The 25,089-nt window shown below is 36.8% G+C and overlaps 4 protein-coding genes across 6 annotated transcripts; 3 read left to right on the forward strand and 1 right to left on the reverse strand.

Moving 5' to 3' along the window:
* Positions 1-5,053: 5,053 nt before the first annotated feature.
* LOC140781753 (protein TIFY 10c-like) lies at positions 5,054-6,919 on the forward strand. The gene is made up of 5 exons (XM_073127938.1): positions 5,054-5,624; positions 5,806-5,917; positions 6,009-6,250; positions 6,448-6,505; positions 6,601-6,919. The coding sequence occupies exons 1-5, from the start codon at positions 5,489-5,491 to the stop codon at positions 6,725-6,727; spliced, it is 675 nt and encodes a 224-aa protein (XP_072984039.1). The 5' UTR covers positions 5,054-5,488; the 3' UTR covers positions 6,728-6,919.
* Positions 6,920-11,313: 4,394 nt separating this feature from the next.
* LOC140795557 (uncharacterized) lies at positions 11,314-18,031 on the forward strand. 3 transcript variants are annotated; one of them, XM_073148201.1, is made up of 10 exons: positions 11,314-12,275; positions 13,005-13,166; positions 13,378-13,719; positions 14,883-14,946; positions 15,441-15,658; positions 15,788-15,901; positions 16,005-16,110; positions 16,200-16,411; positions 16,535-16,638; positions 17,680-18,031. In XM_073148201.1, the coding sequence occupies exons 1-10, from the start codon at positions 11,370-11,372 to the stop codon at positions 17,828-17,830; spliced, it is 2,379 nt and encodes a 792-aa protein (XP_073004302.1). In that variant the 5' UTR covers positions 11,314-11,369; the 3' UTR covers positions 17,831-18,031. The 3 variants fall into 3 exon arrangements, with proteins under 3 accessions (XP_073004302.1, XP_073004311.1, XP_073004321.1); XM_073148210.1 differs by having other exon boundaries at positions 15,788-15,829; XM_073148220.1 differs by having other exon boundaries at positions 15,582-15,658.
* Positions 18,032-18,444: 413 nt separating this feature from the next.
* On the reverse strand, positions 18,445-19,310 carry LOC140780787 (ethylene-responsive transcription factor ERF018-like). The gene has a single exon (XM_073126546.1). It carries the CDS (start codon positions 19,244-19,246, stop codon positions 18,662-18,664), a length of 585 nt encoding a protein of 194 aa, XP_072982647.1. The 5' UTR covers positions 19,247-19,310; the 3' UTR covers positions 18,445-18,661.
* A 1,170-nt stretch (positions 19,311-20,480) lies between these two features.
* LOC140780309 (protein FAR1-RELATED SEQUENCE 5-like) lies at positions 20,481-25,049 on the forward strand. The gene is made up of 6 exons (XM_073125756.1): positions 20,481-20,595; positions 20,689-20,807; positions 20,904-21,006; positions 22,180-24,036; positions 24,367-24,473; positions 24,729-25,049. Exons 2-5 carry the CDS (start codon positions 20,737-20,739, stop codon positions 24,427-24,429), a joined length of 2,094 nt encoding a protein of 697 aa, XP_072981857.1. The 5' UTR covers positions 20,481-20,595; positions 20,689-20,736; the 3' UTR covers positions 24,430-24,473; positions 24,729-25,049.
* The last annotated feature ends 40 nt before the right edge of the window (positions 25,050-25,089 follow it).

Below are 25,089 nucleotides of genomic sequence, written 5' to 3' on the forward strand. Positions count from 1 at the left end.
ATCTCGAATCCCGTGTAACAGTACACAACACAGCGCATTTCGCTAGGCGAAGAGGACTGCCACCTGCTTCCGCCACGTATCTACGAAGAGCATTTTAAATGTGGGAATAAAATCATAAATTGTGGATAATAGTTTGCCGAAATTTTAAGCAAAATAGTTCGACTTTTTTAATTTAAGATAAAGTTTACTCCACGGAGTTTAGCTTTATTTTATTTTATCTTTATATGCTTTAAATTTAATCACTTAACTCTTTTTTTTTCGTCCAGATCAATTAAAACTGTTGGTAAGAGCTGCAACTTAGTCTGAATAAGAAAAGGGTAGTACACGTGGGTATAATAAAATCTGATCAAATTATAGGAGGATAAGTATAAATTAATTTTAAATTTATTAGAGGAGTTTTTACATTTTTAGAGTAATAAATTGAACTATTTTTTTTAATAGTAGTTTCTCACGCATAGTTATGAAGCATATAATATTACTGAAAGAACACCTTGGTGAAAAACTCGCCAATTTCACCAATAGGTGATTAATCAATAAAAATATATATTTTTTGAAATATTAATCTTCTTTGAGACAAGTAAAAAATAACAAGCATTAGAACAATTTAGAATTAGGAAGATATACTAATATTACATCCTGGTCTTATTTTCTTTCACGGTCAGAGTTTTATGAAGTCAATTTGTATACTTCAAAATAGTGTATATTGTTCACTTAAGGATGACGCAAATAAAAGTGAAATATTATCTTCTCAAGTCATTCCTATCAGACTCTTTGTTAGGGTTTCTTCCTTCTTTTTTTCTCCTGTAAATAATTTTTCTGTGTTGCCATTAAATGATTTCCTCCCTCGGATGCTTTGTTTACGAGGGAAGAGGCTTTTTGCTTCCCCATGAGTTTTCTTTTCTATTTCATTTCCTTTCTCTTTCCTCACTAGCTTGTTTGTGTGTCATGAAGAGTTCATCTATTATGAGTGGGTGGCTTTATTTCACCCCACTCGTCTCCTGACTTTATTTACTCGGTGTCTCTTCGTCTCTACCGTGTTGAGTGTTGTTGTCATTGTCTCCTCCTCTCTCTCGTTCCACAGGGGGAGATGAGAGAGGAGAGGGTAACATTTTTTTTCTCTTTTTTTTCTCTACTTGTCGCAACCAATGATCTTGCTTGGCATGCAGCTCTACCATAGTGATCTGATAGGTGGATGCAAGTTGGGGAGGCCCTCCTCATCTTTCACCTGCTATCTTTTATCGAGGTAGCATGTAGTTGTAACGGTGAGGGCCAAAGGATGTGGGTGACGCTATGGCAATTTGGGTTTGGCTAGGGAGAAGATTGCTAGATTTTATCACTAATGCCACCTTGAGATGACACATCGTCGAATACTTAGCTTGGATCCTCTCATATTTAGTTTTCCAATTAGAGGAAGCATTTTCTTTTTTTTTCTTTTTCCTTATTGTAGATTAAGATTTTATCACTTCAGAGACTTTTCAGGGATACATAGGATTGAGTAACGAAATTGCACGCTGAGTTTAAGCCCTCTACCCCCACGAATCCCTCAGCAACTCCTATTAAGATCAAAGTTGCTACTAGTTTCAGTTCAAATGCGGTGATATTTTAACTCAATATTCAACCTACGTATTGAAACTAAATTTAACAAATAGTTTTTTTTAAAATAATAATAATCAAAATGCATGTGCTACTGCAGCAACCGCGAGAATTCGGGGATCTCGAGACGATGACTTTTGATATTAAAAATTAAACCTGCAAACCCAATATTATTAAAAGCAACAATTGATCTAATCTCGGACCTTTGATTAGTGCCATGCCTCATCAGTCATCAGGTAGTATAATAAGAAAGAAATTCCCATAAATTAGGAGGTATTAAAAGAAAACAACAAAAGAAATAACGTTTAGTGTTTCTGATGCCGTATGAGATTATGCCACTTGACACTCGCCAATTATCTAATTAAGATCACGTGCATTCGCGGGTGTCGGCGGGCCACGATAACTAAGCCCAAGGGAACGACAAAAACGTGAGAAGAACGAGTTTTTTTTTTTCTTCTTTTTTCTCATTATTATTATTATTATTATTATTATTTAAGTACAATAATATTATGCGTTCAATTAAGTCATTGTCCTTTGCTACGCTGTTCAAGTCTCTTGCAATCTCTAAGCGGTGCTGCCATTAATGACTAAAAGGGAAACTTGTCTTAGGGCCCACTTTTTATCTCCTCTATTTTATTTTTTTAAGTTTAAATATTTATATTTTTGTTATTTGTTTGATATCTCGTTTTAATATTATCCGTCTATATTCAACTAAGTGTTAGCTTCTTTTATTGGCATCCTAACTCTCTTTTTTTCTTCTATTCATGTATATTAAAATATATCTGTTACTTTAAAGTTAAATAAAAGACTTCTATATAAAAAAGTAAGTCGATTTGTTACACGAGCAATGATTCCATACTAACAAATTAGTTATTGAAAATAATTTTCATCATTGGATAAATTAAAGGGTATATAAGACACTTTACATATGTGATTAAATTAATTAATAAAAAAATTAGAATTTAAGTATTTTCTTAGCTTATTCTTATAATTGTTTTCTTAATAATAGGACCGTCAAATTCTACCAATTTATTATTATTTTTAATTTTAATTAAAAAAAATAGATAGCTAAGAGAGAAATGAAATATGACTAATTTATCCTTACAATTTAAAAAAGTGACCGATACTTCCGGTTAATATGACCAGTACTTCTGGTTAATTTTATTTGGTATCATTTAATCTCAACCGTTCGATTAGGAGAGAGAAATTAATAGTTCTTATTAAATTATTTGGCTTATTATATTTGTTGCTTGATACCACAATCTTTGACTTAATCTATCAAATCAAAATACATAGGAGAAAATTAGAAAAAAAACTTATTTATTTCAATATATTAGATCATTTTAAACTCACCTCACCTTTATATAAGAATCTAAAAAATAAATATTGTAAATTATTCGAGTCTATATTTTAAAATTTTCTAAATTAATTATTGAATGCCATAATGATCTTACATGTATTAGTTTACTCTCCTACTGTCACATAATTTATAATTTTTATTTCAATTCTCCCTTTCTAATGCTTATATTTTTAATTCAAATCTTTCTATGACTAGGTATTCGGACTATTTCTTCTGTAAGAGTATTTGATAATTTTAAAAATTCGATCATCTATCTAGAGTATATATAATTAAAAAAAACGATGACAAAGAGATCCAAACTAGAACAAGCTAATATTATACACCACTAGAGCATCAAGGCCATCGACCTATTCAAAAGGAATCCCAACTATATTAAAATCAATTCTTTGATACTCTCTAACATGGTGAATAGTTTCACCTATCCAACTTAGAATACTTAATTCGTCAATAATAATATTCTTCTTCGGCACTAAAAATATCAAAATTTTATAATCACACATCTTTCTTCCGAAGGCAATATATCCGAGTTGAAAAGAGACTAATTTATCTTAATTTCTTTTAAAAAATTATAATAATGCATAGTATGATATATATATATATATATTAAATTACAACTAATTAGTGGCTAATGTTTATTAGATTTTGGTGGGGGAATTGGAATCGTTGACCATCTCAAAGAGATCCCCACTATGGCACTGTATACTTAGAGGCTAGCGGCCAAGGTAGACGAAGACATTAGACCAGTCAGCGAATCCATTCAAAGATAATACGTACTACCTCTCCAATAAGGGCTACCATTTCAAACCAAATCAACGATTTATTTATTTATATATATAAAAAATTGCTACATTTTGAATTGTTCATTAGCTAGAGTAGTATTTGACTGCATATGTCAAAGAGTGCATATTTATTGTCAACACTTGTTATAGAAATTGTAATGATACTTGGAAACAAGTAGCAATATGAGTGACAAAAGCATGGGGTGTAGAAATTTCCTTATATTGATTGTTCTACAAAATTATACATTCGCGCATAATAAGATCATGCCAATGCGTCATAAATATTTTAGGTAGAACTAAAATAAGAATTTTTTATTAAATAAAGGAGTTTTTATTCCAACTTTAGTGTTTGGTCGTTAAAAAAGAGGAATATATGCTGGAACAAAGATATACCATGATATCGAGGCTGGTTGCGTTAGTTAGAATAATTGATAAAAATAATCTAATTGACCTTTTGTTAGTTTAATATAAATTGATTTTTATTATTTTTTTAATTTTTTTTTTAGAGGGAGAAAGAAAATGTGTTTAAAAATTAAATATAAATTATAAGTTTATTGTATAAGTATTATATAATTATTTTTATACTAAAAAAATAATTAAATTTAATCTTTGATGATTTATACAATATAAATACGATTACAAATCAAAATATTTTTCACTATATTTATATTCTAATATATTACAACCTCATATTTATATTTCAAAAAAAAGTGGGTGAAATGTTCCAGAATTTTTATTTCCAACTAAATCCTAAAAAATAGGGATCATATTCAATTTTCTATTTTAATTTTTTATCCTGCATTTGTGATAATTTTTTAAGGGTAAAATAGGTCTATTTTAGAATAATCCCGAAAAGAGTAAATGATCTAGGAAATTAAATTCGGCAACGTGGCTCCACCCTATAAATCAATGATGTTGCTCATTGTCGGCATACAAAATAGCACGACACGTCGGCAACTCATTAACTTTCCATAGTTTACATGGTTTTTGCCACATTTGCCCCTAACATAAAATTCTTTTTTCGACTCTTTCAGAATTGTTTATCATCACTTTTATTTAAACACTTATTTTTAAAAGTACCATAAAATTAAAATATATTTTTACTGTACTATGAATTCTAAAGTTTAGGACAATAATGTAAATAACACAGTGACAATTATAATAATTTGGAAGTTTTAAGTAACAATTATGTGAAAATATCTTCTTTTTCTTTAGACATCTCATTAATTAGATCTTCTATTAATATTTATTTGTTCATGAGCACGACTTTTCAACTTGAGGGTTCCCGTTTGCGCAGTCACATCTTAGTTGTGTGGAAGACCATCCAACTACTCTCCGATGTGCCGTCTGGCAGTGGACTACTTCTATATCTCTCTGCCGACCAAAGAGACCACGTGCTCTTCTTCTTCTTCTTCTTCTTTCTTTTTTTCCCATTAAACTTGTAAAAAAGAAAAAGAGAATCTCATTCATTAAACTCGGTCGATTCTTCTCTCTCCCCGTCTCTTCCACCCGTCTTCCTTCTTTTTCTCGCACTCAGATCACGTGCATTAAAACCCCATACTTGTCACCTATATCCAGCTAACAAGGACTATAAAGACAAAAGCAAAACAACAGAGAAGATGAACAAAGAATAATAAAGAGTCCCAGAGAGAGAGAGAGAGAGAGAGAGAGAGAGAGGCATCCGGAAGAAGAAGAAGAAGAGAAAGAGAAAGAGAAGAGCAGAGGAGGATAGAGATAGAGAGAGGAGAAACTAAAGATGGAGAAGAAAGCAGAGAGGGCAGGGGAGAAGACCAACTTCTCTGTGACGTGCAGCCTCTTAAGCCAATACTTCAAGGAGAAGCGTGGATTTGGGGGTCTTGGCCTTGACATGGCACTCGAGCAACAGCCAAAGGGTGAGGTTTTTAATGTTAAAGATTACTACTTCAATGTGTTTTGCCTTGGTTAATAGTTAAGTTATTCTGTTATTATATGTGCGTACGTATATATATGTATATCGTATGAAACGAAGTAAGAGAGCTAAATCCTATCTTAGTGCACTAACTTAATACCTTTTCCTCTTGTAAACAAATGCAGAATTATATAGACCACCAACTACCATGAGCTTGATGCCAGGAGTTGATGCGTCCGAAGAGGAGGAGGAAGTTCCAAGCAATGAGGAAAATATCAAGGATCTGAGTACTACTGTGTAAGATTTTTATCTTTTCAACCAAAAAAAATGGACTTTATTTTTGCATGTAGCCATGAGGAAAATTAATTAACTTCGTGGCATTCTTTAGGGCGCCGGAGAAGGCACAGTTGACGATATTCTACGACGGAAAAGTATTAGTTTTCGATAATTTTCCTGGCGAAAAATTCAAAGACATGATCGAAATTGCAAGCAAGCAGAGCATACCAATGCAAAATTTAGGTCCCGCTGCCGTAGACGGCGACGGCGGTTGTTCTTCGAGGCAGAATCCGGCGATGTCGACCTCCGGCGGCCAAGCAGCTCTACCGAGGCCATTACGAGCCAATGTTTCTGGTAATAATTCTTTACTTACCAATCTTTTTCCCTTGTAATTTCGAACATACAAATTAAGTCAATTATGTATCATCATTTTTTTACAATTTCTACGAGAAATTAATGTAACATAACTACATAAGATCTCTCGCTCTTATTACATCTCATGTTCACATCACTGTTACTAATAAATGCCAAAATAATCTCCTGAATCACAGATATGCCCATTGCAAGAAGAAAGTCTCTCCTAAGATTCCTGGAGAAAAGAAAAGATAGGTGAGTATTTATTACTGATAACATATATAAATTATTCTTTTGTGGGCATGGTGTGATTAAGATCATAAACTGAATTATTTTTCTAATCCTTTTAGGGTTAACAGCAAGGCGCCTTACCAAGTGAATGGCTCTTCAGCAAATAAGCCAGAGGATAGCAAGTCATGGCTTGGCTTGGGACGACAAGATCTACAGCTAAACACGATCTCTGAGAGTAGAAGATAGGAGAGGCGTTTCACAACCCAAATTTTACTTAGATATTTTAAGGCCCAAATAATAATTCTTAGTTACGAGATATATATTTGTACTTCATTATTATTCATTAACTCAAGACAGCTGTTCGAATTTGCGATAGACAAAGACATTAAATGTATGCTGGCCCTTGGAATATATACACTCGGTAATGATTAACTTTAATGATGTTATATCTCGACAACTAGGAGGAATGCTTCTGTTGGATTGGATTTTTTTTTTTTTGTGCCATTTTTTATGCTTTTCATGTGCTCCATATTTATTTACCACTGCTATGATTTGATACTGGTCTCTAATTATTCTTACCTGTTACTCTGATGAGAAAATTCCTCCACTTTTTATTTGAATCTTTGTCGATCTAAAGATGAAAAGTTATTTCAGCAATTTATTCATTTATTATTATGATCGATTCTTTCTCAACTCTTGTATGGTGACTTCTTCTTATGAGCTCACCATCCAACACACTTCAAAACTTGTTTTATTTTTTTACAGCCAATGTAAATAGTTGTAAGATACGTGAAGAAGTGATCATTAGGGAACCTATTAAGAAAACAGATTAAATTCTTAGATTAATATCTTCTTTTTAGGTCCTCTAATTAAAAAAATCCTTATCCTAGAACACTGGATCTCTTTTGTCTGAATTATATAAGAAATTTTTAAAAAAAAAATTCTTAGGTGTTATGAAATGTTTAACATAATCACACGCTTCTCAATAATTAATGTTAGACTCTCTTAAAAACAACAACAACTTGCCCTTCTTTAATTTTTCCAAAAATTATAGCAACTCTCTCACTTGAATTAACCTAACACGGTTTCCTTCCCCATGCCAGCTATTGAATAAAGAGTGATGGGTACCTTCAAAATAGTAGGACTTCCATGGTTCCACCATGGAAAAATTATACATCGAAAGGCCTATTTTAATTAGAAAAGTCATGTATGCTTCACCTTTCTTTTTTCTTTTGAAGCAATAGTTTACTCGTGCATGTGGATGTGCAGTACTGCATGTTAGGCGTATATGTGGTATTATATATTCATGGACCACAGTGATGACATTAGCAGGTTTTGATAAGGTTGTTGATGAACAGTATGGGAATTTCCCAAGGTTGAGCAGTCAATTAATAGCCCCAGATAGCTAGTTGGATGTCAAACTAATGCATTATAGATACTGGCATATTGCAATCACCTCCTCAATATTAAGATGCCAATTACTCTATCAATCCAAGATAGACTTTGCATCATCTTAGACATTGATGAAGATAGTTGTAAAGTGAAAAAGAAATTACTAACGATTGCTAAGTTGTTGCATAATTCTGTTAAGTATAGCATTACTCGAAAGAAAAAACATCCAAAGTAACTAATGCAGCAATTTCGTATAATTTAATTTTCTCCAATATACTTACTTTTTGGTTATTCTCAAAATGAGGTATTTATTCTATGAATAATTATTCCTATTCACTTGTTTAAAAAATAAGGGTGTAATAATTATTTTTAATGTGATATAAATTGAAGAAAAGATAGAAAAAAAATAAAATATCTGTCTAGATAAGACAACCCATACAACAAAAAAGCAATATATTCCATGTACCAATAAAATATAACTAACCAACATCTCTACCACCTAATAGAGAGTAAATCACTACCTACCAAACAAACTGTTTCAAAAGCATATTACAAACCATAAAAACATATAACAAGAGCACGACTAAAGTGTTTTTGAAAGAAGTAAACAAAATGCAGTATCCTTCTTCAAAAAGCAAAATGCCAACCCTTAGTCTTCTATTGTTATCCATTACTTAGCCATCCTTTTAGCCTTTTTTTATCGCCCACTCATCCTGGATTACGAAATTTTATAAAAAAAATACTTTATAAAATATTCATGGTAATTTTATAAAGTATTTTTTTATAAAATTATAATAATTATCTTTTAATTTAATATAAAGTAGGTTGATGTGATAGATATCAAAAATAAATTTAGTAATTGAGATCATTGTGTCGTGCAATATATAATTTTATAAATAATATTCTATTTATAAAATAAATTTATTATGATGTTTAGTTGTTAATCTAAAATAAGAAGTTATATTTTTAAAAAAAAAATTCTTGTCTATATTAATGGAGATAGCTAGAAGATTACTATGATAAAACTCTCTCGGTAAATATAACATAATTTAAATCCGACTAGGAACCATTGAAGTAGGTGCATGCAATTGGATAAAACAACATCTTGTCAATCTCGGATTGAGATATGCTTGATTTCGTTTTGCAGAAACAAATGGAGAAGCCAACAACCCCTGAATTTAAAAATCCGGCAAAGCTAAATAATATATATATATATTCTCATGTCTAAAGCTATTAGCTACAGGTAACAGGTGAGCAACTTCCTATTCTCTGTCCCTCCTCCCATGAACAAATCCATGGATATCAGGAGGTGATTGCTTGGTAGCTTCACTTAAAAGAAACACGTGACAATCGATAGACGAAACGAGGAGGACGACTTTGGAGGCCACTGGCGACCAACCACCTCTTGCCGGGAAGCGAGTTGTTTTCTAGAAGAAGTTTTTTTTTCTTTTTTTTTTCTTTTATTATCTGAAAGGAAGAAGAGGATGTGTCATGAGTGACATCCGATCAAAAGAAGTTAATTTGCATGTGGATGAATAGAGTTTCCAAGTTCAAGCAGTAGTGCGTTAGGCACCAATTGAAGGCGACCTTGCAGCCATAGAGCGGTTATTGGATCCAATCTCTGTGGAATTTATACAAAGGTTAAAGTATTTAATGAATATACACTAGAATTTAATAAAGAAGTCACTGCGTTAATTTTTCTACGGGCAGAGATAGCTGCTGCATGCACGTCATCTGCTCTGCTGACCTAAGATACGATCAAATAGATAAAAAGATATGACTCAGAATACAAAATTTATTCTACCCATGATCATGATGGGGGGTGTGAAGAAGAAAATAATTTCCTATCATATCATGACTCTCGGATGGTCAAGCATGTGGAAAACTCGTGTCTTTAGTGCGCGAGAGGATGATCGGATTAAAAATGCTATCAACGATGGTTGTGGGTGAGATTAATTATTCATGAAAAAGAGAATAAGTAGACTCACCAAATTTTTTTTTCTTCTTTTTGATAAATTTACCAGCTAATTTAATAGATTAAACTTAATGCAAATCTTTTTTAGTTTTTACTAACATCGCACTTAGACGTGGAAAAATTTGACCCGACCCGATAATCTGACACGATAACCCAGCTCTTAATCAAGTTTGAGTTTAATATAACCGAGTTTGGGTCGTAAACGGATCAACCTGCCTAACCCGTTTAATAAACGGGCCGTGTTCGGGTTTACACAACTAACCCGTTTAAGTATATGGGGCGGATCGGGTCGAGTTGGATAAACGTCTAACCCGTTTATATATATATAAACGCTAACCCAACCATCTCTCTCAAATCTCAATCTCTACACTTCTCCTTCTTCAGCCGCCTTAATATTTTGAAAGAAAAAAATTGCCCTATCTCTCTCTCCAGCGCCGCCGCGCCTATTGCCTACCGCACCTGCTGTTGTGCCTTCTGCCTCCCTCGCCTGCCACCTCTCGCCCATGCCTCCTCCCACACCTACTGTTGCACCTGCTGCCTCGCACGCCTGCCGCCTCCAGTGTCTTCACTCTCCGTCTTTGCTTGCTGTGACCATTTACCGCGGTACCTCCGTCCTTGTCTCCGCTTGCCGCAGTGCTTTCGTCCCCCGTCTCCGCCTGCCATCGCCTCTTCGTCTCCGCCTGCACCGACCACCTCTGACCTCTCCCGTCTCGTCTTCCTTGGCAGATTCGGAGCTCATCGCCATGGGAGCCAACTTCTGGAGACTTGCCTTCGCCTCCACCGCTTCGCGAACTTCGGCAATGCCTCCCCTGCCGGAAGTTGCTGATGAATTTATTTTTTACTAAATATTCACATAATATTGTAAATCTAATGGATTTGTGTAAATGTGTGATATTTTTGTTAAATGTGTATTGTGTTAAATGGATGTAAACTAGTTAAACGGGTTGTATTGATGGGTTAAATATGTTGAATAAAAAATATAATATATTTATTAAATAGGTTAAATGGATCATTTCGGGTTAAACTGGGTTGTATAAAAAATATAATTCGTTTATTAAATGGGTTAAATAGGTCGTGTTACCCATTTATTTGGTAGTGTTCGTGTTAGTACTATTTTGACCCGACCCGAACCAGATCCGATCCAAACCCGGCTAACCCCACCCGATTGCCACCCTTCACAACACAACCTTCGATGGCGCCTAAATAGATAATTGATTCAGGTTTAGCTATACCTAAAGGATCGGATACAAGTCCAATCGTATCAACTATCAACGCAAGTTGTCTGGGATCAAGTTGGGTCCAATGCTGCTGTACTATGGGCCTTTTATTGGTCGTCGTAAGTAAGAACCCTTTTCTTATGGAGGGCCCAAATCTTTATATGAGGTTCTTAGTCTTGGATTACGGTCATTCTTACCGCGAGTGTTCATCCCACGACTTCCTCTCCTCTTCCCTCCTTACCAAATTACAAAATATCAAATAGCGCGCTCATCTCACTCTCTCTCTCTCTTTCTCTCTTTCAAGATGCCTTCAAGTGCCAAATCTTTGACAGGATCTAGGGTTGTCGGCTCCGATCTCCGAGACCTAACCCTAATGGCGGAAGACGGCGACGACGATTTGCGGAACCTCAGCGAACCCAGCTCCATCGACCAAAATCTCATGTTCTCCGCCGTCGGAAACCCTAGATATCGATCGCTGGAACCATCTAATGGCATCTTCCCGAAGAAGAGGCCGAGATCAGCTGCTTCCGCTGGTAAGGAGAATCGCCCAATCACCAAATGCCCGGAATTCGATTCTACTATTTCTGATATATCTCCCGAGGAGAGGAAGGTAGTGGAAGCGGGAAGGGGAAACCCTGCCACCTCTATATGTGATCGCTATATGTCTGCTGGATTTGAGAAAATGGAAGAGAATAAGGTCGGAAAATCGTGTCTTTGGACATCAATAGAATCGGAACATTTTGGGAGAAATCACGATAGTGAGTACAGGATTCGGGGAGAAAAATCGTTCTGTTGGGCATCAACTGCACCAAAAGCAACAGAAAATGAGGGAACACGGGACAGTGAATTAAAGATTCCTAATGATAAGTACTATTTAATGTCTATTGAATCAAGGTTATTGAAATTGAAAGCGCAGTCTGGTTCTTCTGAAAATGAGCATAGTTGTTCACAAAGTGATGATGGCGAGTATTTTGAGGCAGGTACACAGCTAAATGAATTGATGAATCTATGCTCAGAGGTTGATGCTAAAGGTGATTTGAATGTTAAGGCTTCTGAGTTGGACGGGAATGAGCTGCTTGTTGAGATATCTGAGTTGCAGTGGAGTGATCGAATAGAATGTCCTTTGTGTGGAGATGATATTTCGGAACTCAGTGAAGAGTTACGGCAGGTGCACACGAATAACTGCCTGGACAATTGTGGAACTGTGGAGGTGAATCTCTGAACCATTCTTTGCAAGTTTCACAAGACAATCTTACATATTTGCATTTAAGCATACTTTTAGTGGTTACATTGTTGCACATAATCCTTCTTGTTACAATTGAAAGAGAGTTTGAGATTGGTGCTGTTTTAGTTCATGAATTTTGTCTGATTGTGAGATAGTTGTTTAGCCATGTCATGCTGTTTCTTTTGGAAAAAAATGCACTACATTTAATGCTTTTTGGGGCATTGGAATAAAAAAGGATGGGCTATGGACATCTAGTGCATATCTTAGTCTATTTGATTTGATTTAATTATTAAGATTAAATTGAGTCCAAGTTAGAATATCAAATTTGTCTCCATCCTTTTCTTGTGTAAGTGTTAGCTAGAGGTGACTTTTATCTAGTAATGCAAGTCATAATATGTAAGTTGGCAGACCTTGTTTTGAGGTTCTCTATAGATCTATAAATACCATCTATTTCTAAAATATTCAATGCAATGAATTCACAAATGAGAGTTTGTCACATAAAAGTATGCTGGTAAACTTTTATCAGAGAAATATGGTCAGAAATGAAATACTTATGGCATGACCAAGAATAAAAATGTTCTATTTATCTGTTAATATTGTAGTTTGTTTCTATGTACGGATGCACCTTTACCATTGGCTTTATTAGTCAAAATATAATATGCCAAAATCTCATCATTCAAATATATTCCCATTACTAAAGAACCCATTTTGCAGGTAACTCATTCTGATCGTGAAACAAAATCAACTTCACCACAAGAAAATGTTGGCATCAGCTCTGTTCTTGAGTTTCTGAGGAATTTGGGATTATCTAGATATGAGGAAGTTTTTGTCAGGGAAGAGATTGATTGGGAATCCCTGCAATGGCTAACGGAAGAGGTTTGCTACGTGTGATTAGTGATTACTCTTTTCTCTATGTTTATGAGCATGTACCAGTTTTCTTATTGAGAAGCCTGTGCTTCCTGCATCTGTTGTGGGATCTCTTTATTGACTATTGCAGGCTTAAGATGCTATGTCACTTCATGCTGGTTTCTTTCTATTGAGGATATCAATTGAGAAGCTAATGTTTTTGCCTTCTACACAATTGCAGGATCTTCTGAATATAGGAATTGCTGCACTTGGACCTAGAAAAAAGATTGTCTGTGCACTCAGTGAGTTGCGGAAATTAAATGACTGCATCCAAGAGACAAACACCAGCTCTTCAAATCTAGCTAATAAGGAGACTGCAAAATTGTCTAATGGGAATAAATTAATCACAGAATATTTCAGAGGTTCTGTTAATAAGAACGTTCGCAGCCTCCAGAAACCACCTGATGAGAAGGGCCAGAAGGTTTCAGCTAGTAAGAGAGCCAGTAATAAGAAATCTGTTAGTAAAGTGGAAACTAGAGATATACCCCTTTGGTGTTGCATTCCAGGAACACCGTTTCGTGTGGTACGTTGTGCTATCATTGAGTTATAATCAAGCATTTTAGTTGTTCTGCGCAAGTTGCTCTCAATCTCTCCATTGTATAAAGTTTTCTTTATCTATAGAAACAATACTTCTTTAAAAAGGTTGTGTAACATGGATGTATGTCTTATCTCTATTATCACTGTTACTTGCACCAAATTGAGTCTCATTATTATTACCATCACTATTATCGTAAGAAAATGAGTAAAGTTGATCGATGAAAATATTAAATACTTAAAAATAAATTGGGTTCTACTTGATATATTATTTTTTAAAGAAAATGACTACAATTGATTAATGATAATTGATAGAAATAGAATTTCTTAAAAAAAAAACTCCACATCAGCACGGGTCGGCAGGGGGTGTGCCACTAGCACACCTTGTGCTAGGTGCTGTATCACCATTAGCACGGCCATCGTTGATATTGATCACGATTCATGACTTTGAATGAGTGTATTTCGAGTATGTGGCTTGTTATTTAATTAGAAAAATGAAATAGAGAAGTAGGTCCAATTAACCCTTTTGATGTAATAATGTTGGTAACTGAGGTTTTTCTGGTAGATGATGTACCTGCAACATAGACTTACATCTCAGACCATTCATTTGCATACTGCATTTCAAGTTTAACATGGTAGTGGTGTTATTAGTGGCTAGTCTCAATATAATTAAATGGTAGGACCATCAATAATTTGTAGGTATCTTGACATGTGCTCTTTGGTTAGATTTCTGAAATCTGCAAATTTGACTTATATTTTTTCTTCTAACGAACGGCAAATTTTCTTTCTCCAGAGTCTACCAAATGATATGTTGAAATTGTACTGGGTGCAATTATAGATCTCAATTCTTTTAGTCCCTTAACGCTCCTTGATCTCTGGTGTATTAATGTTTCTTGGGTTAATAAATGTTAAACTATTTTCTCTTTCTTGTCTATGGCCTTTAACTGTTCATTATTGTCAGTACCCATTTCTGTATTCACTTTCCTTTTATATCGTTTATCCAGCAATGATAACTGTAATGAGAATAATGCTTCATAATTGACCTAGGAATGTTCTGAGTCTGTTCAACAAGTGCTGTGTATGCACCAGATACATGCAAATTCTTGAGACAGATTAATCATATGCTGATTTAGCTATTCTTTCTTTTTGCAGGATGCATTTCGTTTTTTAAGAGGAGACTGCTCTCACTGGTTCCTAACACACTTCCACATAGACCGTAAGTCAATTATAAACTTTCAGTTGACAACTACTGCGATCAATTCATATCAAATGTAATTTAGTTATTGATTTGTCTAACCGTTCTCAGAAAGCTTAAGATTTTAGAATATTTGTTGAACCAAAAGAATAGAAGTTGCATTACAATTTACAAATTCTTCATTTTTAGAAGAAATTCGTAATGTTTTTGGTGGAAAGGACTCATATTCTAAAATACTACTAGATTGGATTCTATGTATTACATATTCAGTATAAAGAATTTATGATCATAAATTTTCATTATTCAAATTCTTTTAAGTTGATTGGCAATGGTTATGAGGTTTTTTTGTAGTATCAAATGCTCATAGCGTGCAATATGATACTGTCATTTTTTTGAACTAAAATCCTTCTCGCGATTCAGTAAACAAGCTAGCCTTGCTGGCTAGCCAGCTCAAGACACCTGCATAAAATTTTTGAGATTCCTGCTGAGATACTTATTATATTTCCTTTGAGAAGATTACCAGGGTTTGACAAGACATTTCTGTCGTGGGAAGATATATTGCTCCTCAATCACAGCACATCTTGTAAATCTCAAGATTGGTGTACCGTGGGAGAGAATGCAGATCTTGCCTCTCAACCAAAAGATCGTCATTGCAGGTGTTAGCTTGACATGCTTTGATGCAAACCATTGCCCTGGATCTATCATTATTCTGTTTGAACCATCTAACAGTAAGGTAAGATGATAGGATCCTAAGGGCATGGAAATAAGTTTGGCATGACAATTGTTAAGAAGCTTTACTTTTTCATGTTTGTTGCAACTTTATTTTGTTCTGAAATAATTCTGGTTTATTTGGATCCATTAGGCTGTTTTGCACACTGGAGACTTTCGATTTTCTTCAGAGATGGTTAGCAATTCTATATTAAAGTCGTCTCATATCCATACCCTTATCTTGGACACAACCTACTGTAATCCTCAAGTGCGTCATTTTTCAGAAGGAACTGATGTGCTGCACCTGTTGTAGTTGTAGCTACGTTTATTTGTTCAAATAGAAAATTCATATAAAATGCTCTTATATGCAGTATGACTTTCCAAAACAAGAGGCTGTGATACAATTTGTCATTGAAGCCATTCAAGCAGAAGCTTTCAACCCAAAAACTCTCTTCCTGATTGGTAGCTATACAATAGGTACTCTTCTCTGTATCTCTTTCTGTTGTTCTTTCAACTCTTTTCGTGATTTTGGTGCATAATATCATGCTATAATTATTTAATTTCAGGTAAAGAGAGGCTGTTTTTGGAGGTTGCTCGTCTGCTTCAGAAGAAAGTTTATGTAGGTTCTGCAAAGCTGCGTTTGTTGAGGTGCTTGGAGCTTCCTGAGGAGGATATGCAATGGTTTACAGCAAATGAAATGGAGAGCCACATTCATGTTGTTCCCATGTGGACTCTAGCAAGCTTCAAAAGGATGAAATATATCTCCAACCAATACGCTGTGAGAACATCATTTCTTATATTTTCTTTATAGTAAGAATAAAAGTAACCCATAATTCAAGGCAACAGTACAGCCTTGTCTTACAGTGTTTATAGTTTATTTGATGTTTATCATATTGCTTAGGACCGCTTTGATCTCATAGTTGCATTCTCTCCTACTGGTTGGACCTTTGGAAAAGGGAAAAAAAGGACTCCTGGGAGAAGGTGGCAGCAAGGCACAATCATCAGGTATAGCTTTGCCATTCCTGAAATGCTACTATTTGTTTCTTTTCTTTAAGAAATGATCCTCATAAATCCTCTATTAACTTTAAATACTAGATGAAAATTATAGCAAATAACATTCTATGCTATCAGAGAATTACTTACATGATTGAACTTCAGTATGTCCTCCAAATAACATAAGAACTTTACGCTTATTGACGTGGTAGGGCATATTAGATAAAAGCAACTCATGCGGTTGAAAGTATATCAGTATGCACGTGGACATTGTTGGCCTGATATCCTACTGAAAAAATACCGCAGTTTCTCATAGTTTAGGCCTGTGGTCCCAATCTCTTACTTAATCATTGATGAATAGATGCATTTCTCATGCTTAGAGCATCATTTCCATGTGAACTGGATCACTCAGGGCCTGGCCCAGCATGAGAATAAACTGTAGTTTAGAGTTTTGTCTTTGGCTCTTCCTTGCAACATATGCAGGGTTTCTTATTCATTATTTAGGTGATTGATGCAATTTGTTTTGTAGTATTATAGCTCACGAAAATTGATGATTATAATTATGAGCAAGGAGTGGGCTCGTTGAGACAGGTCCCTAGTATCATGTTAGAATTGATCGAATAAGATCCTCTGTAACCACTCCTATACTTGGTCACTTTGTTGGGGTGGACGGCTGAAGGGAGGCTGCGATTGGCTGGCTAATGTAGGGCTGTTGATCAGGCTCAATAAGGTTTTACATGACCCGATATATATATAATATGAGTATTATGAACTATTAGATTTTTTTATCTAATTGCTCTGGTTATCTTCCCATATGCTTGACATGCACTACCCTAATTTTATTTTAAACCTTGATTATCCTGTGTTCATATATCAAAGGCTTGTGTACTCTAACCAAACGTTCAAAAGTAGCAACTGCAGTTAAATTCTGGTAGGCTGAATGAACTGGTGGTTCTAGTCCATTTACTTTGCTGTCATTCAAGATGGACATTCAATTGTTTGTGTTTAAGCTAATGCTCAGAACCACCGGGGTGCGTGCTTGATTTTGTTCAGGTATGAGGTGCCATACAGTGAACATTGCAGCTTCACAGAGCTGCGGGAGTTTGTGCAGTTTATATCACCAGAGCACATAATCCCAAGTGTAAACAATAATGGCCCTGAGAGTGCAGATGCCATGCTATCCCTCCTCGTGTCTGACCCATGAAATCTACTAGTATATTTGCAGGCTGATACAGAGTTAACCAGGTACATCACCTGAAAAGAACGATAATTTTGCACCTAGAGCCGCCAAACATGTATGTGATATTGTTTATAGATTATAACAACTGACGTAAAATCTTTAATCCTCCCTCTAATATTGTTTGTAATTTAAAACTTTTTTAAGCTAATTTGCTCTCAATCTTTAGATTCTTTCTTTTCATTGTTAGTTAGAAGACTAAATATGGCTGGACAGAGGGTTAAACGCAAATTCTCTCTTACGGGATGCTAATAAAAAAATTTGATGAACATATAGGAATTTATTAAAAAATTTCCCTCAGTTTCCTTTGGACGATCTAGTGGGTGCACCTACTATCCATCGACATCGTGGCAAACTCGTCATTTTCTGGAATAATTCTATCTATAGACAACTGACCTTTTGCTTCTTTCTCGTCTTTTGTCCCTTGCTCCAGGCCACGTAACAGCTTGCGCATGCTTTAGGAAAGTTGAGTTTATTTTAGGGACCAAAGCAATCAGCGAGGTTAGAATATTCTCACAGTTGGTAAATCGAGTAGTATTATATAACTCGTGTAATATAAGGTTGTCCATTTGCTTGTTTGGTTGGCATAATAAATCTTTCTATATGGATGATGCGAAAAAAGAATCAACGAATCCAACAGGGCCAATTTTACGAAGAGGAGAGCCAAACGGCAGCCTGCTGCAAAACTTGCGGCCAGCCGCATGACTGGTTGTTCGGCAAACCAAGTAGTTTGCCAAACTTCTAAACTCCCCTGAAAAAAATATATATTTAATTTTAACAAATAATTGAATGAATAAATCAGAAGCTCCAGAGTATTGAATTGGAAGTAAAGCCGCCGAAAGAGATTTCCTCCGTGTCATCCGGCATCGGCGGCGCCGGCTGCATTGAGTCGCAAGAAAAATCCACGATCGCCGGAAAAAACCCGGGTCCGCCTGCTGTCCCCGGGGAAAGTAAGACGTCGGTAAGCCAGTCGAACACGTGCCCGCTCTCCGTCACGGCCCCATCCGATGCCTCCTCTTTCGGCGACGTGGTGGACAAATCCCTCTCTTGAGCTGGCGCCGACACCGGTGACCGTGCCCGCTTGGCGTGGCTGGCGGCGGCCGCCTGGATCTCATGCGTCTCAAGCGGGCGCTTGCCGGCTATCGGCGGCGGCGAGTCGGGGAAATTGAGGTGGCCCCCGCGGCAGCCACGTAGGCAGACGACGGCTGCGTCGAAGGCACGCGCCGCCTTCTCCGGGGTGTCATAGGATCCAAGCCAGATCCTCTCCCGGCAGTTAGGCAGCCGGATCTCCGACACCCACCTGCCCCACTTTCGCCGCCTCACTCCCCTGTAGCGCCTCTCCGCCGCCACGCTGTCCTCGGCCTTCATCACGTCCGATTTCATCAACAAAATCAACACGTGTCAGGCGTAGTGAGTGATAGCACTGCAATTTTTTTTGATGACGGCAGGAATCGGGAGGTTGTTTATATTAGAGTTTTGGGGAGGGGGAGGGGGGAGGATACGCGTTGAGAATGCGGGTGGCAACGGATAGCCGACGCGTGTCCACGGTCGAGGATCGACTATCGGGTGCTGCTCTTCCCAATTAGATGGATCCACGTTTGCAATGTACAATTAGAGCACGTGCATCCATGGGGGTTAGCAGTATTTGATCACGTTTCGAATTGGGGTGAGTGGGAGTGGTGGTATTAGATTTCTCCTCGCTTGAAGATCATGTCGGTATCATGGAAATGTAGAATCCTGTGTGTGTGTGTGTGTGTGTGTGAGAGAGAGAGAGAGAGTAATAATCTTCGTATTTAGGCTTCTAGAAGGACCCTCTCTTCCATTTCCTCCTCATTATGCTTCAAATGCTGAGTATCGACGGATAATTAGACACAGACAACCCCCGTTACCACGAAGACACGGGCCCTAAAATTATGCTTAATTAACATTAACAAGAGGACAATTAGGCATCTTAAAAAGACCATGTGATTAGTATGAGGTGCAAGGGGATGGTAATTAGAGGTTTCTTTTGACGTTTGGTTGTACACATATTAACACGTGAATAAAAGCAGCCACCATTTAGAAAAAAAAGATAAGCTTTTTTAAGTTGCGTGCTGTACTTCTCGGAGGATATAGGAGAGGTGAGTCACACTCACAAGAGTCAAAAGAGAAAAAAAAAAGAAGAGGAAGAAGAAGAAGAAGAAGAAGAAGAAAGGAAAAAAGAGTGATCTTTTGAAGAGGTGTCCATGAAGGTTCCAATTTCATTAACTTGAGTCAGTAGAGAGTGTGACTGCTTTGGACTTGGGGTCCTTCTTTGAAGAGTAGTGCGTGTTATAGTGCTAGGGATCAATAGTAACGACGTAATATGATCAATTCATCAAAAGGGGGGAATAAAAATAGAATAGGAGAAGCCCAACCAACCCCTGATGAGATATCGGATCCAAAATACGGCCCAAATGATGGGCTTGCGGCCCGTTTGCAGCCTTTCGCACCTCTTCGTATGACTTGGGTAACACGAGGACGCGTGTCACGTGGCAGTATCACTTCGGCTCTCGTTTCCGCTGTGCGAGACTTCACAGCTGATCTTCTTATCGTGGCCAGCCCGCTTCACAGCTCAGGCTCGTACTCTTTTCTTCTTCGAAAGGCGAAACCCTAGCTGGTTGGGAACCAGGAGCCTAGGATTTTTGAACTCCGTTGCTCTGCGACTCGTGGCTTGCTTCGAATTCTTTGACCGAACTCGATCTCAGTGTTAGGTTAGATCTCGCTGTTTTCTTTTATCGGGTGGATCTCATTCAAAATTGCTATGTTTTGGGGGAAATCCAAGTGATTGAGAGGAGCGTGAGCAGGCGACGGCATTCGAAGGCAAGAGTTTGAGGTACGGTGGTGATTCCACTATGCCTTACGAGCAGGATCAGGACCAGGAGGTCCATCACAACGGCGACGACGGATTAGAGGATCCCGCAAGGTGAAAAAAAAAACAACGGACCCTTTTGATGATTAGTTATTCGCCCATTTCTTTGGATTATATGTGTTTTAAAGTGGTTTTGATAACATTTGCCAGATGTCTCCATTGTGGCATTAATGCAAAATTTACATCACATATGCGCCGTGGCCCTGAGGGACGAAGAACCTTATGCAACGCTTGTGGAATTGCATGGAAAAAGGTATATACTTTCGATAAAGTAGAATTGATTTGTCATTGTGGTCATTATGCTTTTCTCTATTCTTCATGCTGGAAGTGGAGAACACGTGGTATTAGAACGACTTCTCCATGACGACCTGACTACAGTTCAACATATCATTCGTTGGATATAAATGCTATTTCGCAAACTATTCATTTTGAGTTGCATAGTGTACTATAAGCTTGGCTGGGTTGGCAGTTGGGTGTGTCACTTCTCACTTTTGTAGATTTTGAAAGAACTATCATATGTTGTGATGCAAGTGAATTATTAATCAATGTTTGATAGCTCTAAATTTCTAATTAGTTATGTTGGTCTTGGATTTTGAATATCTTCATTTACCGTATCCTCTGAATTCTTCAATGTCTAAGCTCTTTTCAAGTTTAGTGGAGATTTTGTCATAACTTCCTAGAAGAGGTCGTTAGTTAATGCTTGCCTCATGCCCCCCTGGTAGCATTGCTCGAGTGAAAGCAGTCTCTCCGATAAGATTTGAACTTGTAAGGGCTGCATATAAATTTGCCTTGTCAGTGTTCTCCACTTGCATGAGCCTCATGCACAGAGACTTCTTTTTCCAGGTTTCATGAGTTTTTATTAGAAATCAATAAGGCACAATGTCTTAGGCTTACCTTTTTTTGCAATACACATCGATTTTATCCTAATCTTGCAAAACTTAATTTTGCTTCATTTTAAGTTTTTTCCATACACATAGATCCAGTGGTTGGCATCAGAGAAATGCCCTTGAGTTTTGACTTGAATGGACTGTTTGATTTAATATTCTGTTAAGAGATAATGCTAAGAGTAATCATCTTTCATAATATATGTACTGCTGTCTAGATTTCATTTCTTTTGGTACTGCTTTGATCCTCTGTTTGATGTCACCTGCGATCCTGGAATAAGCTGTACTATAGTTTCTCTTGGATAGGACATTGATAGTATCATAGTATGTTAACTTGAATTTGTTGGCTTCACATTTCATCCATTAAAGTCTTCTAATGTCATAGCAAGTTCATCTGTTCTAATCCTTCTTATTCAGTTGTGCTACAGTCTCTCTCTGATGGACATAAATATATCTCTCGTGTACACACATGACATGCCATATCATTTTTTTTTACTTGCTTCTAGCTATTAATGAAGAGTAATACTGTATTTGATAAGCAGGGCAAACAGAGAAAAATCATTGGCTATGATGCCCCTGTTCAAGAGGTTGAAAGCTCAAAAATGGTGCCAGAACTAGATATGGAATTTGAAAATGAAGATAAAGCATATGAATTTTACAATAGATATGCTGGAATGGTTGGTTTCAGTGTACGGAAGGGTTGGTTAGATAAATCCCCTGATAACGTTATTAGATCTAGAACACTTGTTTGCTCAAGAGAAGGTTTTCGGAAGGACAAAAAGGGTGCAAAGGAAGTGAAACGACCAAGGCCAGAAACCAGAATTGGTTGCCCTGCACGTATCACAATTAAACTTACACCAGCTGGTACATTTCGCATAACAGAATTCGTAGCAGATCATAACCATCAGCCTGCACCTCCTTCGGCAATGCACATGTTAAGGTCCCAAAGGGTATTAACCGAAGTTCACACTACTGAAGCAGATTTGTCAGATGATTCAGGAACAACACCAAAATCCACAAGTGAACCTGTGGTTAGACAGGTTGAAAGTCAGAGAAATGTTAGATTTCTTCCGGCTGATTATAGGATAACTCTTCGATCGAAACGCATGAGGGCTATGCAGGTGGGAGATGCTGAAGCAGTCTTGAAGTACCTTCAAAGCATGCAGCTTAATGACCCATCATTTTTTCATGGTATTCAAGTTGACGAGGACGATAAATTAACCAACATTTTCTGGGCAGATGCAAAATCTGTGATGGATTTTAATTATTTTGGGGACGTGGTTTGTCTGGACACGAGTTACAAAGCAAATGGATATGGTAGGCCATTTGCACCATTTCTTGGTGTTAATCACCATAAGAAGCTTGTTATGTTTGGTGCAGCATTGCTATATGATGAAAGTGTAGAATCTTTTAAGTGGTTGCTTGAGACTTTCAAGATTGCAATGCGTGGAAAACAACCAAAAACAATTTTAACAGACCAGTCTATGGCAATAAGCAGTGCAATAGCTGCAGTCTGGCCAGAGACGAGTCATCGTCTATGTGTATGGCAAGTTTATCAAAATGCTGTTAAGAACCTTAATCACGTTTTTCAAGGCACTAAAACTTTTGCAAAGGATTTCGGCAGATGTATTTTTGAGTATGAGGAGGAAGAAGAATTTTTACCGGCATGGCAAGCAATGTTAGAAAAGTATGATCTTAGGCACAATGAATGGTTGGCAAAGCTTTTTGATGACAGGGAAAGCTGGACTTTAGTATATGGTAGGGAAATATTTTGTGCTGATATGAAAAGCACACTACAAGGTGAGAACTTGAGCAATGTGCTAAAGAAGTACTTGAGTCCACAAATTGATCTCTTGACCTTCTTTAAATATTATGAAAGGTTGGTAGATGAACACAGATATGCAGAATTACAAGCTGATTTTCATGCGAGTCAAAGTTTCCCAAGAGTTCCTCCCTCAAAAATGCTAAAACAAGCTGCTAACTTGTATACTCCAGCAATATTTGAAATATTCCGGAGAGAGTTTGAGGTATTCATGGATTGTATGCTTTACAGCTCTGGTGAAGTTGGGACAATATCCGAGTATAAGATTATTGTGGGTGGAAAACCTAAAGACTACTTTGTTAGACTTGACTCCTCTGATTGTTCAGTTGCCTGCAGTTGTAAGAAGTTCGAGTTCATAGGGGTTCAATGTGGTCATGTGTTGAAAGTACTAGATGTCAGAAATATTAAGGAGCTACCAGAACGTTACTTCTTAGAGCGGTGGAGAAGGGATGCTAAGTCAGGAAAACAGAAGGATCCTAGAGGAGTCGAATCTGACCCTAAGCCTTCCAGTGACAGTGTGATGCGTGTTCCTCTGTTATCTTATGGGAGTCGTCAAGGTTTCCATGGTACCGGTCAGGTAATACTGGGATACTGTTTTTTGGGGTTGACGGTAGTAATGCACAGCATCTGATTTGTAGCAGCAACCATTTAACCAAGACAGTCAATTTGGTCGTTTAAGTTAATTCAAGTAAATATAGAAAAACAGAGAAATGACTGTTAGTCCCATTAGAGGTTCTTGGGAGTTGGGTAGGTAAATGGTAAATTTAAAGTTGAGGAATTAAAAGTATGAGTTTTAGTTCTTGATAATTGATATGACTTGTATCAATACTTAGATTATCCTCATCTAATAGTAGCAAAACTTTTACCTCTCGAAATCAGATGCATCATCTCTCTATATGTTTTGCAGGGTTATTCTACTCCAGATATACCAATGCGACCAATGTTTGGTAGTTCTCAGTTGAACAACTAGAGCACAAGAATGTCATCAAAGCACTGATCTGCAGCTTATTTGTGGTAAGGCATGATCCATTAATCTTTAAAAACTAAATAGAAGCACAGAACAATGACTTGATTACCTGTTTGTTCTATTATTATATTCTGAGCTACTGTTGTCATTCAAACGTGGCCTCAAATAACAAATTGGCAAATTGCTCTATCCTATTAAGCATTGTTGAAAACCGTCTAACAATACCTGTGTAAAGGGTCAAGATTCAGTATCTAGCATCTAAAATGCATCTGTGAGCTTATTTAATTGCATTCTGTGTGCAGGTCATCATCTTCCACAAACCTTTGCTTCAAGATAGTAGAAAACTGGCAGCGTTCATGTAATGCAGGGAAGCCGCCAAACTAATAGAGCATTGTGCATTGTCAGTAGTGATGCACATCTGACTATGGGAGATTAGCATTAACATCGCTCGCGTGACTTAGGGTACAGGCATTTGACTAGTGACAAGTGCTGAGAAATCTGTCTCATGTTTCTTCACACACATTCTTCGACGTCCAATCCGATTTGTAATATGAATTTGCCTAACATGTAATCCAATGTTTCTACAATCTCGTCAATGTATAATCTTTGTATTACCTGGTAAAGATCAGATTCCTTTGTACTTAACGCATGACTTCGTTCGAC

This window comes from Typha latifolia, chromosome 1, assembly GCF_019914945.1.
Source record: "Typha latifolia isolate L0001 chromosome 1, TyphaL0001v2, whole genome shotgun sequence".
Taxonomy (NCBI): Eukaryota; Viridiplantae; Streptophyta; class Magnoliopsida; order Poales; family Typhaceae; genus Typha; species Typha latifolia.

Excerpts from the sequence above, each read along its gene's own strand:
- LOC140781753 (XM_073127938.1), top strand. The coding sequence starts at position 5,489 with ATGGAGAAGAAAGCAGAGAGGGCAGGGGAGAAGACCAACTTCTCTGTG. Across the intron at positions 5,918-6,008 it reads AAGGATCTGAGTACTACTGT|GGCGCCGGAGAAGGCACAGT; the intron begins GTAAGATTTTTA and ends GGCATTCTTTAG. Across the intron at positions 6,251-6,447 it reads ATTACGAGCCAATGTTTCTG|ATATGCCCATTGCAAGAAGA; the intron begins GTAATAATTCTT and ends CCTGAATCACAG.
- LOC140780309 (XM_073125756.1), top strand. The coding sequence starts at position 20,737 with ATGCCTTACGAGCAGGATCAGGACCAGGAGGTCCATCACAACGGCGAC. Across the intron at positions 20,808-20,903 it reads GGATTAGAGGATCCCGCAAG|ATGTCTCCATTGTGGCATTA; the intron begins GTGAAAAAAAAA and ends AACATTTGCCAG. Across the intron at positions 24,037-24,366 it reads GTTTCCATGGTACCGGTCAG|GGTTATTCTACTCCAGATAT; the intron begins GTAATACTGGGA and ends TATGTTTTGCAG.
- LOC140795557 (XM_073148201.1), top strand. The coding sequence starts at position 11,370 with ATGCCTTCAAGTGCCAAATCTTTGACAGGATCTAGGGTTGTCGGCTCC. Across the intron at positions 13,167-13,377 it reads TGCAATGGCTAACGGAAGAG|GATCTTCTGAATATAGGAAT; the intron begins GTTTGCTACGTG and ends ACACAATTGCAG. Across the intron at positions 13,720-14,882 it reads CAGGAACACCGTTTCGTGTG|GATGCATTTCGTTTTTTAAG; the intron begins GTACGTTGTGCT and ends TTCTTTTTGCAG.
- LOC140780787 (XM_073126546.1), bottom strand. The coding sequence starts at position 19,246 with ATGAAATCGGACGTGATGAAGGCCGAGGACAGCGTGGCGGCGGAGAGG.